General features: G+C 36.8%; 1 protein-coding gene across 1 annotated transcript in view; it reads right to left on the bottom strand.

Moving 5' to 3' along the window:
* Positions 1-4,746: 4,746 nt before the first annotated feature.
* VRK1 (VRK serine/threonine kinase 1) overlaps positions 4,747-17,105 on the bottom strand; it is a 30,966-nt gene continuing 18,607 nt past the window's right edge. Inside the window, exons 12-13 of the mRNA XM_038138959.1 lie at positions 13,657-13,750; positions 4,747-6,408 (exon numbers count right to left, since the gene is read on the bottom strand). Of these exons, the coding sequence (XP_037994887.1) occupies positions 6,326-6,408; positions 13,657-13,750 (177 nt within the window). The 3' untranslated portion in view covers positions 4,747-6,325. The remainder of the gene's footprint in view (positions 6,409-13,656; positions 13,751-17,105) is intronic.

Genomic DNA, 17,105 nt, shown 5'->3' with positions numbered 1-17,105 from the left:
TCATTCCTTGTTAGGGTCTCTCTTGCACTTTGCTCCTACCTCTAATCTTTAAAGATAATTCAGCAGTGTGCTTGACAGCCAAAAATATCATTATCTTCCTAGCAGGGAAAGGATATACTTTTAGAGGAACATAAACTTGATTTTCAGAGATAGTGGTTACCTGCAGCCCTTACTGGCTTCAAATAATATTTTGGGCACTACTACCTCTGAAAGGTCAGGCTTTCAATATAAACAACTGGAATTCATCCCCAAAACAGAATAGCTTCCATGCACTGAAAGAAAAGTATTCTGGTCAGATTTAGAGAAAATTTTGGGCAGTGCTTTCATCAGAAATGGATGACAAATTTCAAAAAAAAATTTTAGAGGTCTTTGCCGTGAGGGAGGGAAACAAGCAATCAGTGAAACAACTCACTGCCACACATAAACCATCTCACATATGAGAATAATAAAAGCAAAAACTGTTGTCAGTCTCCAAAGAGATTTATCAGGTGATACCTGGTCTAGGTAAGAGATATTTTCAAATTCTGCCTCCTTCCACCTTTGACCACACCAACTGAAAAGCCCAAAGCCTAAAATTACTGATGATCATCTCTCTCAGTGACAAAGGAAACCAGTTGTTACACTACACCCAGATATTTTCAGCACTACATTGTCTTCCAAATGTGGTGCTCTTTGCTGTATATTTTTTGCTGGGGCTACCACCAAGTATTGTTAGAAGTGAGTCAGGGACTGCACATTTGCTACTGCAGATCCACCCTCACCAATCCAAAGGAAACAGCTCCACAATGAGAGATTAGTGAGAATGTAAGAATAAAGGCATTATTATATTTTTATAGATATATCTCTTTTCAGAAAGGAATTCAATTTATTACTTACACCGTTTTTGCTCAGGTTTAGCAGCAGATAGACAAAATTAGCTGGAGGGTTACTTACTTTCAAGTAGATCCAGTGTTCCACTCCTCTCCTGGCAGAAAGAGAAAGTACCTTCAGGTTTTCAAGGCACAGATCGTGTATTAGTTGTGGTACGAAGTAATTTCTTTTAACATTAAGCTGTGCAATTCACCAATTCCCAGAACTGCATGTTAGAGTTTGCATTCTGAACAAAGCTAAGTACCATCCCTTCCAGGGCTCTTTTGTCTTTTAAATGCATCCTCCTTGGTTGTATTTCATGTTATTGTGCTCTCACTGTTTCTGTATAAATGAACATATTAATCCTTAATTTTCTGGGTTTCTAGCTCCATTCGCCAAGGAAGAATTTTTTCTTCTCTCAGAAGCTGCAGATGCAGATTCCCATTGTGCCAGCTTCTTCCTGTCTGGAGTGGTCTGGCAAAAGGAATTAGTTCAGGAAAGTTCATAAAAATGTATTTTTTCTTTTTACTTTTACTATACTTCACAGCTGTCTCACTGTGTTCTCATCACTTTTCTTTTGAGTATGCTTATGAAAGCCCATCACAGCAGCTGAGGTCTGCAGGGTTGGAAAGCTGACCTTCCAAGACAAGGGGTAGAAATATGGGAGCCAATCTTTCTCCTATCAAATGACAGCTCTTCCACAACTGTTTTACTCTTAGGGGTACTCCTGAGGAAATGCAAAACCTCAATTTTGACTTGTTGCAGCATTCTCAACGGGGAAGAAAAAGCTTCACACATAGCAGCTTAGGAAGCTGTGAAACTTGAGGGCCATTTCATAATTTCAGGTATTTGTATGCAGAACTAAATGCAAGGGCATTAAAATCTGGCATGGAAGACTACATGGGCAAGATATGCAACAGTCTGCAAGAAGACAGGTTTTGGTAGGATAAAATGAAACACAGACTCCAGAAAGAAGTACTAGTACAATACTGTTTGTGATTTCATATTTAAAAACATGGCACATCCATGTAGAGAAAAGTAGACAAATTGTAGCAGCCAGTTAGAGCTGTTGCATGTTTCTAAACTCCAAATTGATGCTATAGAGATACCATTCATAAAGAACTTAGCATCAAAAGAAAGATCAAATTAATGGAATCAACTTTCTAAATCTTCAGCTGCTGAATCTTGATAATATCAGTGAAGAAAACTGAAATGCCTATGGGTTAGCATGTAGTTGCATAAAGCTATCTGAGATCCCAACTAGGACTCCAGGACTTTTGAAAAAAGTTGACCCCACCACATCTGCTTTCGCTCTGCCTTTGAGAAAGGACATAATGAAAATCACTTCTCACAAAGAACAGATTCCTTCTGCCTTTGAGTACCTCATCTTTGCAAAGAGCCCAGCATCCCCAAAACCAACATGGCAGGTAAAGGTTGGTATTTACTCCCAGAGAGCTTTCTCAGTCAGTTTGATGTTGCAGTGCCACTATAGGCAATGGGATCTGACTCTTGTTTAAAGAGCACCAGCTCTGTGTTCTGTTTTACAGCGGAACTGGTAAAACTTGGAAACTCTAATTTAGATGTCCCACTACATGTGCTGGTAAAAGCAGATATATACTGGTTATTAAGACACAATCTGGAGTCTGCCTCACACCTCCTACAATGAAGCTACTGATACTCACCTATCATCACCTATACAGGGCACTGCAAACCATCCTTGAAATAGTTCATCAGCAACTGGTAGACTCTCTGTTAAAGCCATAGCAGCATTAATGTCTGATGTCTTCCCAAAAGTAAAGATTTTTTTTTTTTTTTAAGCAGAAAAGTCTGAGAAAGGCATTATTAGTCACAGGATGAACCAAAGGCAGTTAATCTCCTGTCTACACCTTAAGAAAGAAAAGAGGAGAAAAAGCTAATTTAAACAAATGCTACAAGGGATAAAAAATTCAGAGTAGTGCTATATTAAATTTCATGAGAGGCTGAGGTATCCAGCCATGATCTTCAGTAAAAAAGAAAATGATAGGGTCTATCAATTAGAGAAGTGGTGCTCTGAGCCTATGTGCTGGCATGCTTACAGTTTTTTAAATGTCTGGCAGGATGTTTTACAAACTAAACTCAGCAAGATGACAATTCCACCAGAAGGTGCTTCAGATGGTTTTGCTAATAATTTTGATCAGCTGAAATGGAGAAAAACATCATTTCATTTATTTGGCTTTTCCAGAACCTGTCAAATCTGAGCAGAACCATTAATTGGCCCCTTCTACATCTCCCCCTGTCATCTTTCCCACCTTCTTCCAGAAAGGACACACTTCAATTTATTTACTTTTTCTACAAGTATTCTGCATATCAGCCTTTGTTCCCAAAACAAACTTTGGTCATTCTTTGTGCACTTCCTTTCTAGAAGGAAGTGCCATTTCTTGAGAATATTCATTGGAGGCTGGTGCTGCTACTGCTGCAAAGATCTAAGTGCTAACCACCATATATTGGCTTTTGTTTTAATAGCCTTTTAACCAACTTTGTTAATGGACTGAATGCAATTTAGATATGGAACTTGGCTAAAATGTAGCTTCAATTGGCTATTAAAATTTAAGAGCCAACTAAGATAGCTAATTACAAAAAAGCTCCAGTGATAATGCTAAGCAGAATTAGTAATAGCAAATGACAGTCTGTCTAGTCTTATTCCCAAAGGGAAAGAAACTCTTAACTGAGAAGTCAACCAGACAACGTGCAGAAAACCTAATTGCATTACTGGTATTATGGCATCCCAAATCTGGCAGCTCACTGGGACAAAACAGTGAGAAAAGTCTGTCAAACTACTCAGGAAAGCAACTGACCCCCTTCTTAATGCTAGCTGCAGCATATATTGGGAATTATTTTTTTATATTAACTTATTGGAAAATAATCCTGTAAAAATTATCAAACCATCACCATCTAAAAATATGTTATATCCATCCTGAATTTGACTGTTTCTCCAGATATTTTAGATTAGGGGAAAATATAAACAATCTGTCTGCAAAATGTTCAAGCACTAAAAGAAGCATTCTGTGCTTCATTATCAATATCCTCATTACACCATCAGCTGAAGTGCTGACTAGTTCTCCTATGAAGATTTATCATGTATGGTGGCCACTTTGAAACATAGGTAGCGGAGTCTTTAACATTCCCTTCTCAAGCGTCTCCCTGCTGTGCCTGTAAATGTCAGTCCAGTTTTTTCACGGCTGCACGCACAGATTAGAAACAGCAGGAGAGCTTGGGAGTATGACTACAATACTAGTAAGGACACTTGTCTTCATGGCACTGCTCAAGTGATTCTTGGAATGCAGGACCCTGCTGTTTTCTAATATTTACACACAACTGGAGTCATCAAGAGCAGTAAATGCAGTCTAAAGGCAGCTTGCTTCTTTTGTGTTAGGGGCTTTACTTTCAAACAGGGATGTCAACAAAATCTGACTGCACCCTCCGCCTCTCATGAAGTGCTGTATTTCCCCATCAGTGCTTTGCAAAGGAGAGGAAACACATGTGTGCAAGCACGCACTGTATGTGATCCATACGGCAGCGCTGCGGGTATGATCACAGCCTTTCCCTCCGCTCCTCCTGCCCAGCCCACGCTTTAAACACTACTGCAGCTACAGCGAGCTGGAGCCTGGGGCTTTGCAGTGCCTTGTGAGCAGAGACATGCCCTCAAACAACATTCACCTTGAACAAAAAGCACCCTTTTCCTTCACAGAACACCTGCCAGGACATCTTTTTCCGGGACATTTTTGGGGTGGGAGGAGGTACGGGTGGCTTATGAAATTCACACCTCAAAACAATATTTTCAAATATATGGAAATAACTGTTTGTTCCATTTGGCTTTGGTGGTGGCAAAAGAAAACACACTGCTTGAAAACTTGGAAAGTAATCAAAGGAAGTTTACTGGTAAATAAGTTACTAAAAAAACCAAAATGTCAGACAACTGAAGTACAAAAGAATGACATTAACTTTGAGTATGTGACAAGGAAGCTATTCAGAACAGTGTAACACACTTTCTGAACAAAATGATTAAACAAAGTCATTAAAATGATAGTTTGATTTGAGAAGTTTTAAACATGAGAGAGACTTTAGCAAACCTATTTTTACATCTGGAATGAAGAAAATGCTACACTTAAAGTTGTCAGCCACACTTTGCTAATACCCAGGAAAACGAGCCTAACAGTCAACAGAAATGAGAAAGCACCTCTTAATATGGTATTCCAGTTTTATTTCAAAGCAACGTATTCCCTTGTTTCAAAACATAACCTCATCATTCATTCATTCAACATTTCACACTACAACATATTTATTTAATCTCATGAGTTGCTACTCAGACATAATACAATCAAGCAAGCTGGACATCCACACGAATACACTCTCACTGGCTCATATGGATTCCTTTTGGTTTGCCAAACTTTCAGTTGCCCTGATAGAATGATGTTCATGCCTTATTATGTGTATGTTGCAGTAGATATAGGAAAAGTAGCAGTGTTTCACACTGGAATCCAACACTCTATTTTTTTGACTAATAACTCTGAAGAGAAGACTCAAAGCTAACCAAGGAAGTATTTGTACAAAAGGATTTAGAAGATTACATGTTCCTCAAGTATTAAAAAGGTAAACCATTATTGCTGTGGGAAGCAGACGTAAGACAACATTTCACTGCAACTATATCCTGCACAAAGTTACTCACAATTACATTCCAGTCTTTTCACTAATATAAAAAGAAAACCTGAGGGGGTGGTTGAGAATAGGCATTGGTTTTTGGTTGGTTCTTTTCTTTGCCCTGGGCCCTTTGTCTGAAATTCTGGTCTCTTTCTTTCCAGAGAAACTGTGAACAATTGGAAAAGTGATAGAAACACAAATACTATGCAAAAAAAATGGCTAAAATTCAGTACCTGTCTTCCAAAGAATTAAATGCATTTTATACAAACTAGAATGGAAGGAGATGATTTTTGCCTTATGTTCTGTTTTTAATTCAAACACTTGAAACATATTTAAAAGCTATTTATGCTTTTTCAGATTTCATCTCAGTGTGCATTTAAGTGACCACCAATATGACTTTACTCAGAACTGTGAGAAATCAGATGCAACACTGCTGTTTCTTATACTGTATCCATAATGAAACTATTAAATAAGGCTTTATCTCTACATTACAAAGCAGGAAAAAACCACTCTTTTTTAGTTTGCCTTTAAGACATGAATTCATGTATATAAAGAATAAAAATACATCCCCACTTCAGAAGTTGGCAAAATTTTGCATTAGTATTTACGTGTATATAAATTATGCAAATATTTTAATAAAACATTTATTCTTCAAAAACAGGTACAAACAGCAGTCCATGTTTTTACAGGATTCATCATTTAAAAAGGAAAGAAAAATATTCCAGTGCTACCAACAAAAACAACAAAAAAAATCGGAAATGAGCCACAGAGCAACTTAAGTTGTTGCTCCATATATTATTTACTTCTTGACTCTCTTTCTGGTTGCTGTGCTTTTCCTGGGTTTTGGTGAGGTCATCTTCTGGGTTCTGGCAGCAATCGCATCTGCAATTCAAACGAAACAAAAAGACCGACTGTGTGTTAAATAAAATAACAAAAACAAATCACAAGAAAAAAACTTTAGTTTTTAAAAGTATAGCTCAAATCAAACCTTTAATTGAGCTTTAAGTGGGGATGGGGAATATGCTATGGACAGAGGAGAATCTACAACTATTTCTGGACACTGACCTTCTCCTGAAAAACATGTTGTTCAGCTCAACTTCTCCAAGAGTATCATCACATGGAGTTGAGTCATTTTTTTAGCTCATCTTTACCAAAAGAATTAGATCCTCTACAAAATCTACACCCCTCCTTCCTCCCCATGTGCCAACTTTAAGTTTTATAATGCTTTCCAGTATTAAGCTATTTTTTGGACCTTGTGCTAAGCTCATCCAGCTCTGGGATCACAATTTAACCCCAGACAGTAACTACCTACTGTGCAGAGTTCATTCACTCACTCTCCCTCCCTTCCCAGTGGGAAGTGGAGGAGAATTGGAAAAAGGAAAAAAAATTCCATGGGTTGAAATAGGAACAGTTTAATAATTACAATAAAGTAAAATATAATAATTAAAAAAGTAAAAAGAAAGAGATTAATTATCACACATGTAAAAAAGCCCTAACCCACAAGGGATGCACAATACAAGAGCTCATCACTCACTGACAGATGCCCAGCCTGACTCCCAGCAGTAACTGGCCCCTCCCAGCCAACTTGCCCATTTTATATACTGGGTATAACATTCCATGGTATGGAATATCCCTCTGGCCAGTCTGGATCAGCTGGCCTGGCTGTGCTCCCTCCTGGCTTCTAGTGAAGCTCCTTATTGGCAGAGCACAGGAAACTGAGAAGTCCTTGACTTAGGGTAAGCACTGTTCAGCAACAGCCAAAACATCTGTGTTATCCACATTACTCTCACACTGAATCCAAAAAACACAGCTCTTCACCAGCTACTACAAAGAAAATTAACTCTATCCCAGCTGAAAGTAGGACACTAAGCAACAAAATTTGGTCTGGTATTCTCAGAGTTTAGTGAAATGTGGCATCTTAGAGCATTCTGAATGGAGTTTATACAAGGGGAGGTAGAAGAAAAAGAGGTGAAAAAGAAAGGAAGACTTCTGTTTGGCCATGCCAGCTGTTAAATCAGCTCAGCTATCAGTGCAACTGTGCCTACAGATTCAAGCTACTAATTGACAATATTTTATTAACAAAGGTAAGGAATAATTCCACCTAAATAAGATTCTTAGTAAATCTGGCAGGCAGATTGTTCAAAGAGACCATACCTAAAAGCAGTAATAAAAACCTCCCTGCACTTTGATTCATGCCAACTACCAGGGAAAAGGAAGAAAACAAAACATCACTGCTCATTTTTGTGAATCACATTCAACTGCAGTCACTTTGACAAAAAAATATTACACACAATAAAAATTTCTACCTTTTTGCATGTACAGTAACAATGAAATATTTTTATCTCCTAGTCATGTAATTTTTTTTTTAATTCTTAATCCTAAATTCCTCCTTGAAGATGGCATGCCTAACTACTTCAGTTCTTGCTTGTAAAACTATCTATAATTCCACAATCCATGTCAAGTGTACAGGTAAAGAAAAGCAAAACTGAAGTTCATGGAAGTCCTGAAGAAAGAAGCTGCTTGCTTAAGACAACAGCCTTTGAGCAGTGGGAGTAACTGATCATTGAAGCTCAATAAGTAAAGTCGGGTGAGTCAAGGAGGCAAAGAACAATGCAAAACAAAGCTTTACAAAAGAAACCCAGAAGTACTGTGTATAGTTCTGGGCTCTGTCTTACAAAAAAGGTCTGAGAAAAATGGGGAGAAAAAGTGGTTTCCAGTTCTCTAACAAAAACAAGAAGAAAACATTGAATTTAACTAGTTTATCTGAAGAGAGTAAAAAAAAAGAAAAATGGGAGACATATGTGCAAAAGGTTGCTGCATAAAATGAGTGTGATTTTCATGTCCACAGTGGCTAGAACAACAACTAAGCTTAAGGAAAATGCATATTAGGTAATAAAATATTAAAATACTCCCCCTTATTAAATCCTTTGTAATAGTAAGGACAGTTAAAAAATGCAAGTGGTGTTGACCAGGGAAGTTTTAGAATAATCACATAGGTTTAAAGATAAAATATTAGCATCTATAAAGATTAATACCAACTTAAATTGATTAGACTGGTATATAGAGCAGATCCCTTCTTGATGTCCCCTCTCATCTTCCAATTCTACGTACACTGTTTTAGAACCACACAAGGCCTACGACTAAGAAATAAAACTGTGCTCAAGCAAAAAAAATTAAGTTTTTATAAAATTACAGAAGGTCCTTTGGTAAAAACAAAGCCACTACTTTCCTGTTTAAATTGCCTTCTTTGATGAAAAAGAGGACAGTGAGAGATTTGGAAGCATGAAAACACAGCAACTGAGCAGATAAAATCAGTTAGGATTTAGGTGGCTTCTAAGTTACATCATAGGTTAGAATAACTGAAATCAGAGCAAACATCAAATGGGAACTTAGGCCAGGATGCAGCATTTAATGAGTTGAACACCAACATTCCCCAATCACTTTGGGCAGCTTGAATATGGAGCCAATGAAGAGATACTTTTCCTTTAAAGAAGATAAAAGACAAAATCTTCTTTTAAGAAGACTGTAAAAAGATGAAGTCTTCTTTTAAGAAAACTCTTCCTTCCTTTAAGGAAGAGTCCTCTGACAAGCTCTTTCCCAGTTCAGCCAGGGAACTCCTGCCTAACTGAAAAAAACTGGTGTATAATTCTTCTCAGATCAGCATTTTTTAGTGCTCTGAAGCTGCTGAAGAAATTGCAAGGGTGACAAATAGTAGTTGTGGTTAGTTGGCTTTTTCTGTTTTCACAGCAGCTCTTTTTCTACAAAATTCAGAAATACAACTCAGAAAAAAAAGGAGAGGGCAGAAGAATGCAAATATGGACTTGAATTCCAGTAAATATTTGACTGTGGGTTGGGAATGATAGAGAAAAGTCAGTGAAATTGTGAGATGAGCTTAGCTTTAGCTACTCTGTTCTGCCAAGTACTCCTTTTCCTGCAACAAATAAAGCAAATACTTTTCATATTCTCATAAGGAAAAACATCAGAACACAAGAATCTATTATTTATGACTTTATGCCTCTGTATTTCTTACAGATAACATCAAATGTATGAGTGTTCTTTTAAAAATTTTCATATAAAATTGTTCCAGATGAAACTGAAACTGGTTTACTTCTATTTGCAAAAATTGCTTCACTGAAGATATTTCAAAACACAATTGTACATAAACAGAAATCATTCGTCCCATGCAGCATGTGTCTGAAATTAACCTTCCTCTTTGCCACACAGCAATTTGCAGGAGGAAGGCAGTTTAATTCAAAACATTACTTGCAATCTTGCAAAAGGTTAGTTCCCTGTAAAAATCTGAGTCACTGCAGTACGATTTTTCTTTCCTGTAGAAAAATTTCACTTGCAAATTTTACATCTGAGTTTGAATTGCAATACTTGTTCAACACATTGCAATTCATCTTCAGGTCACAGAAAAACAACCAAAAAAGCAGACAAAACTTTTTTTCTTAAATTACTTAGTTCTACATGTAAAGTCATTTTACAACATGGAAAATTTTTGTTACAAGATGTTTTGTTTTAATACTTCTTATTAGCAGCAAACACAAGAAAGTCCCATTAAATTTAAAAAGGGAACATAAATTACTTACATTTTAAATGTGTTTAAGTGCTAGAAATGATCTAAAAATATTGCACAGAAACAAGCTTAAAATATAAAGGTAGATTAAATAAAGAACTGTGTTCCAAGCAGAACACACAGAAGTACACAGTAACACTCCCATATTTTACATGTTGGACACTAATTTTTTCTCTTTATTATGATTAGTGGCACATGTCCAAAGTAATTCTCACTGAATTTGTCACTTGCAAATTGCAGAAAAAACCCTACTATTCATGAAGAGCCACAAAGATAAATTAAATGTAAATCAAATCTATTTTAACCTCCCTATCCAAAATATTTAAAAATCTTTAACATTAAAAGCACCTCCTACCACACCTTTTCTAATTTATATAGCTTTTGAAGATCCTCAAACAATTCTTTCTTCCTCCTCCTCCAAGTCTGGGGGGCTTCCTTGCCTCAGCAGACTTCAATACTGGCAGACTTCCTATGGCCACTGAGCACTTCAGGGTACTCAAAGTGCCACAGAGCTGATCAGGATCTTTTGGGGACAACTAATCTTTTGGACTGGACAAGACAAACTGCATAGTCAGATGTGGTTAATGCTGATGAGATGAACAGCAAGAGGCTGCAAAGCTCTTGCTATTGCTTTCTGTTGAAACATTTATGAGATGTTGTTGGAATTCCTGAAGAGCAACCACCATTCCACCATATTTATGCCCCTTAGAAACCAATAATATAGAATTTCAACAACTTTTAAAGCATTCCTGTATGACTCAACCTGAAATTGTACAACTAAGAGATATCAAGAAAATATCAATTTTACTGGACTTCAGGATTTTTTTTAAGTCACAGTAAAAACCATTTAATGCAGAAACAACTCCATGGTAACACAAAACTAGTCAGATTTGGAAACACAGTTTTAAGTATTTCTATAATAATCAGCCCTTTTCAAACTATAAAAGCATCAGAATCAGAAATTATTATGAAACAGTTGCCCTTTCCTTCAACACAGGTTTATGAATCATGTAATAGTTGGTAAAGTTTTTAATTCCAAATTTGGAGAGAACCAAATGAGTAAGTACGTGTATCACATTTCACCTGAAAGCATTTTATATACTTCCTCTACTTGGTATTCATCAAATTGAGTAGTGTAAAAAGGTGAAATTAGAGCCATTTCATCTGTAACTTTCTTGAACTAGCAAGTTTTTCTCATGTATGTTGAAAATCTATACAGCCTCCCAAATACCTTTACTTAGCCTGAAAAAAACTCATTGTTTACAAAAAGCTGATGTTACCACCTGGATTGCAATTCTTCAAGTTCTTTTCCATTTCCTTCTATAAGAATTTCAATCTACAATCCCAGGAAAAACTAGTATAATATAAGAAAAGAAAGTATGTTCTGCGCATGTGTATCAAATCACAACCAGAAAATAGTCAACTGTATTAAGTATCTTGTTTAAAACTCTTAAATTATATCTAAAATGCTAAAACTGCATTAGCATCATATAAGCATAAATGCTAAAACTGTGTCAGCATCATTCTAACTATGAACTAACTATGTGTCAGCATCATTCTAACTATGAACTATCATTCATTTCAAGCATGGCTTTGAAAGAATATATAATCCAATTAACACTTTTTCAGCCACTGACAGACTAGAGAATTTATAATAAACTGACATCAATAAGTAAATACATATTCAAAAAACAGAAATAATCACTGGCCTTAATGATTAAAATTCGACAATATGAACAGCTGAAAATGACCAAAGCAGAGTCAACTCCTGGAATAACATTAGCTTCATTCCTTGCACTTTGTGTCACACAGTTTGAGTAAGTATACCAGGGTAAATCCAGAACTCATCAATATCATTACTGTCTTTGAAAGCTTACAGTTTCCCATCCTGCAATACTCTATCAAACCATTTTTAAACAAGGAGATTTCTTTTGGGGTAGACTTCAGTCCTACTGCTTTATTTTTAGACTACTGGACCACAGACACATCTGGTATTTTACTTAAAATTATAAATCAAAAATTCTTTAGGAAAAATATCTTTGCTATTACTTGAATTCAGTTCACATTTACATAAAGGCACTACAAGGTTGGATCCATAAAGCAGTTTAACTGGACACTCACCACCAGCTTTCCCTATACAGATCTAGTGAAGATTTCTCACATTGGATTTTTAATAATCCTGTTTTTATCTGTCCATGACTTTTTCTATACTGCACTGAAACTATGCCAAATTATGTTGAAATAATAGCTTCAGCATTTTCTATCCTTATAGAAAATCCTTTCCTTGACTTTAAACATGCTTGCTTTTGGAAGCTGCTGCTATTAGCCCTTGGCTTTAACACTCTGTGCAGAGGAATCCTGAGCAGTCAGCGTGTTCTAACAGTGAACTGGACAAGACAGGAGGACAAAAATGAGAATGAGCAGAGAATGAACAATGGCAAAATGAAAATAAATCAGTTCAGCTACCAATTTTTATCACCTAGCAATTCCACCAGCTTTGGGCACTACTTAATTGGAACATAATCCTTTCTTAAATAGAAAGTTGAAATATTTTAACTTTATTTAACAAAGTTAATCTAAAAAGAAATTGCAAAAGATCAAAAGCACTTGAACTGCTAAACGTTCTATTGGATATTTTATGTGGCTAGGTTTTGGTAAGCTGAGGTCAGCTTCAGGGCTAGCCTCTGTGGGGAGAGGCCAGCTGCTCTCCTGTGCCTGACACAGTCCTTTCCAGCTGGCTCCAGTACAAACCCACTGTAGGCCAAAGCTTCAAAACAAGCCCATTGTAGGCCAAAGCTGAGCCAAATTTGTTTGTGGCACCGCTGTGGAAAGATTTAAGGACGGACAAAAAAAAAAAAAAAAAAAAAAAAAAAAAAAAAAAAAAAAAAAAAACACTGGACAGGTAGAAAGGGAGTAGCCATGCAGAGAGAAGAGGGGGAAACAGCCAACAGAACACCAAAGTCAGAAGTGGAAGTGGTATTCTGCTGTCCCAGAGCACATATTCCCTGTAGCTCACGAAGGACCCAGAATGGAAGAGATATCCCCTGCACCTGTATGTGAGAGCACAACCTGGAAAAATGGCTACCTCCTGAAAAAATTGGGCCACAGTTTTGTTTTTTTCTCCCCTGAAAGACTGCAACCCAAAAGAGAGAGCCCACAGGGGGAAAATGTAAGGATGAAAGAGTGGCAGAGACCACAGCACACTTCCCCTCCAGGACCCCTGCACTGAACAAGAAGAGTGGTAGAGTTTAGGGTGAAGTAGTTAGGTTGAGCTTGGGAGAAGGGGAAGGAAAGGTGTTGTTTTAATATTTGTCACTATCCAAATTTATTTTAGATTTGCAATATATTATATTTATTTCCCCTGGTTTGCCCAAAACAGTAAACAGTAAAAGATTTCTTCATCTTTGTTCTAATTAACAGGTTTTCTCATCCTATTTTCTTCTTCTGTCCCATTGAGGAGGGGAGCAAGTGGCTGTGTGTGGGTCTGGACTTTAGCCAAGGTATCCCACCACACCAGTACATGTGACTGTCAGAACAATCTTTTGACTTACTAGAAATAGCAGCTTTCTTTTTCTTTGGACTTCCTGTATCTTCCGTTTTTGCCTCAGTGCTCTCACTGGCTGCAGCTGCTGCCTTTCTTCTTTTCTGGAAAAAAAACCCAAAAATTAGCAGTTGAACTCAAGAGCAAGAAAGACCATGTAAAGCAGATAATATCCTAACAAGGTATTCCCTCATTTTATATTATATATTATAAAACATCTCCAGTCATAGAAAAAATGTATTCCTGTATTAACAGAAGAATACTGGTACTACTCCATACAAAATTTGAAACAACAGTTCCCCAATCTGCAGATCACTTTAGCAGTTGAAATTTTGATTTAGGAAAACATGAGGTGTTGTGATCATACCCTGGGGGTATTTTATCTTACACTGAATAAATGTTACGAAAGGAACAATCTGAAAAACTTAAAGAACACATAACATTTTTTCCCAAGTTCATATTAATTGGGTTTTCTAAAAAAATTACATCACATTTAAGTCAAGTTTGTTTGGATCCTTGCTTCTTAAGGCTTTCTTTACACAGCTCAAAAGCAGCTAATACTCACTGACAGTACTTTTTTTTAAATAGCAACCATGGGTTCTGTTCCAAAGAGAGGTATTTGGAAAATCTGAACTCTATTCAAGGTACATTATCTTAAAACTTCTAAATGAACAGAACTCTTATTATCTGTATATACAATTAATATTACTATTGCAAAGTACTCCTGAAGTAGTTAAGGAAAATTATTGTTTTAAAGCCATGATTTTTGCAAAAGATGAAGTGACCTGCATCAGGCATACATGAAAATCATTGAACACTGGAGGAGTTTTACTTTTCCATCTTCTTTATTTATTTTTTAATTGTGTGAGACTAGAGCTTTACTAATACAGCTTTAAAAGTGGCTACAACTTCACACAGCTCACGGGAGAAGGGGAGAGTGCATTACATCTTTCCTTTCCAAAGTGTTGCTTCATGATTACCATCTAAACCCTGCTGGGCTGAACAGATTGGTTCGATAATTACATACAATAACTGCAGTGGGCAGGTAACCCTCAGCTGGCACAGGGCAGCTCCCCTGTGAGAACTTCCATATGCAAACTGCACTGATGGAGTGCATTAGGTACATCTTTCCTGCCGGTGCACAGGCCTGATTACCGCCAGCCAAGACTCCAAGGTTAGCATGTCAGCAGATTTGTGATGCATTAGGCAGGAATAAACACAGACACTTTTGTTCATTCTGACCAAAATTAAGGAGGACTATTTCAGCACTGTACTGCTTTTATATGAGAGATAATGCATTCCTCCCAATTGTACTAGGAAACATTTTAAATGCTCATCAGAAAAACAGATATTCAATACATATTACAGAAAAGCAAAATACATTTATCTTGTTTCCAAGCTTATTTAATAAAAAGTGGTTTCTTAATCTTGATGCAGGTGAATTACATAGCAGCAGAAATCAGGCAGCATTCATCTGACAAAAGCAACACCTGCACATCTGAACCTGAACATTAGAAGGAATCACAAATCACTAAGATCTGTATTTTTCCAGGCTACTTCACTCGCAATATTTCCCAGACACTCTTCAGCACTGAACAACAGTAAAATGTAGTCCTTGCCCTAAATAATTTAGTCAAGAGCTTGAAATACTTCCTTCAATATGTGGTACTACTAGCTTCTTGTTTGTCTACAACTACTAGAGAATATCAGAGTCACAAACTAGCATGTTTACTATACAGAAAAAAAGGAAAAAAAAAAGAAAAAAAAGAAAACAAAAAAACCTCAAGCACATCTGTGGACTATGTTTCATTTACTCATACATCTGGGGAAACTTGAGACATGATATAGAAAATAAAATGCTAACTTTTAATACAGCAGACATCCGTGACTTTTACCCAGATACCAATACTGGAGAATGACTGAGATTCCAGAACAACCATGTTTACATGTAACATGTAAATGCCCACCATGTCTCAATTAGCTGATAGCACAGGAGAATCCTACAGTCTAAGAAGGTATTTACATAAAAGCTAGAAATATTATCTCCTAGCTATGAAATATCATAACTTCAGAATGTCAAAGAACACTGCATCAAGAAAATATTACAGTAGATTGCACCAAAATAAATGAAGAATAGGTGTGTTATGACCTGCTGTAATTAAAAGATAGTAGAGACAAAATGTTATAGATATTTTGTGTTAGAGGTCAGAATCTTCTCAAGGGTGGTTGCCAGACTGCATTTTTCTTTTTCAAATTAGGCATTAAAGATGTCAAACAAAATTCAGCATGTGACAGAAGATCCTGGCTTTCAGAGGCAAAATGCTACTGATCAATGGCAAATTATATTTATGGAGAGGAGTTATTAATGAAGTTTGGAATTTGAAGCTTATCTTTAAAACACTAAGTCATCTTCTACCCTAGCCTATACTGCAGCTGTTACAAGGCCTACAAAACCCAACATAGAAGGAAGAGTCATCTGTCCTGGTGTTTGGTCAAAAGCAAGAAGGTTATGATGTCCATCAATCTTACTCTGTCCAGACACTCTAGCAGTAGCTGGCATGAAGTAGCATCAAGTCCACTGAAATATGAAGCATACAGCTGAAAACACTTACTCAAGTGGGCCAGTAGCACTCCCTGTTTTATCTAAGTGCTTCATATTTGTGACAACTGAGTAAGCTGACCATGCACACGGTTCTCAAAGTATATAAAAACAAGAGAAACCCAATGAAAAGGCTTACTTCTTTTTGCTGTCAGGAGGTAAAAACCTATGGAAAAGGATTATCCCACCCTTTGGGAATGGTCTTGACTGATACAGGCTAAAAAACCAAGATTTCTGAAATTTTTATTCTATTGCAAATGTGCACCAGATATCTCTGCTGGACAAGGACATTAAAGGTCACAGATGCTGGCTCTGCAGCAGGCCAACTTACTCAGCAAAGAAACCAGCCAACCATTAAAGACAGATTATTTTTTCCCCAAAATACAGGTCGCAAGCCATATCAAACCACAAGGGAAACAGAACTTATGCCACCAAACTCTCCTTTTGGAGGGACCTTTGCACTCAGTTCAGCAGGAAGTATTAGTATAGAGACCACAGCTATATGATTTTAGCCAAAATATTTACTGGGCAAAAAGATCTAAGAAATGCTGAACATATATCTTCAGAACACTTTAGAACCCTACAGGATTTTTTTTTCCTGCTTTTCCCCCATCTGACACACTGCTGATCATGTCAGTAAGCAAGCAACATACTTGTACTATTATTCTGTATTGTAATTCTCAGTTCCCTTGTTCATGCTAAAGGAACCAATAAACTGCCCACCTACTATTAAAAGTAAATAAAGAAGTAATAAATGCAGTTTGAAGTAGAAGATGATAATTACTGTTTCATTATGTGACCACCTTTTTATGGGTATAAGCTGCTTTAACATACGTTTTCCCTAAACCTTAAAAAGTCCT

This window comes from Motacilla alba, chromosome 5, assembly GCF_015832195.1.
Source record: "Motacilla alba alba isolate MOTALB_02 chromosome 5, Motacilla_alba_V1.0_pri, whole genome shotgun sequence".
Lineage (NCBI taxonomy): Eukaryota > Metazoa > Chordata > Aves > Passeriformes > Motacillidae > Motacilla > Motacilla alba.
The sequence above is the reverse complement of the archived record's forward strand: the minus strand, read 5'-3'. Positions and strand labels throughout refer to the sequence as shown.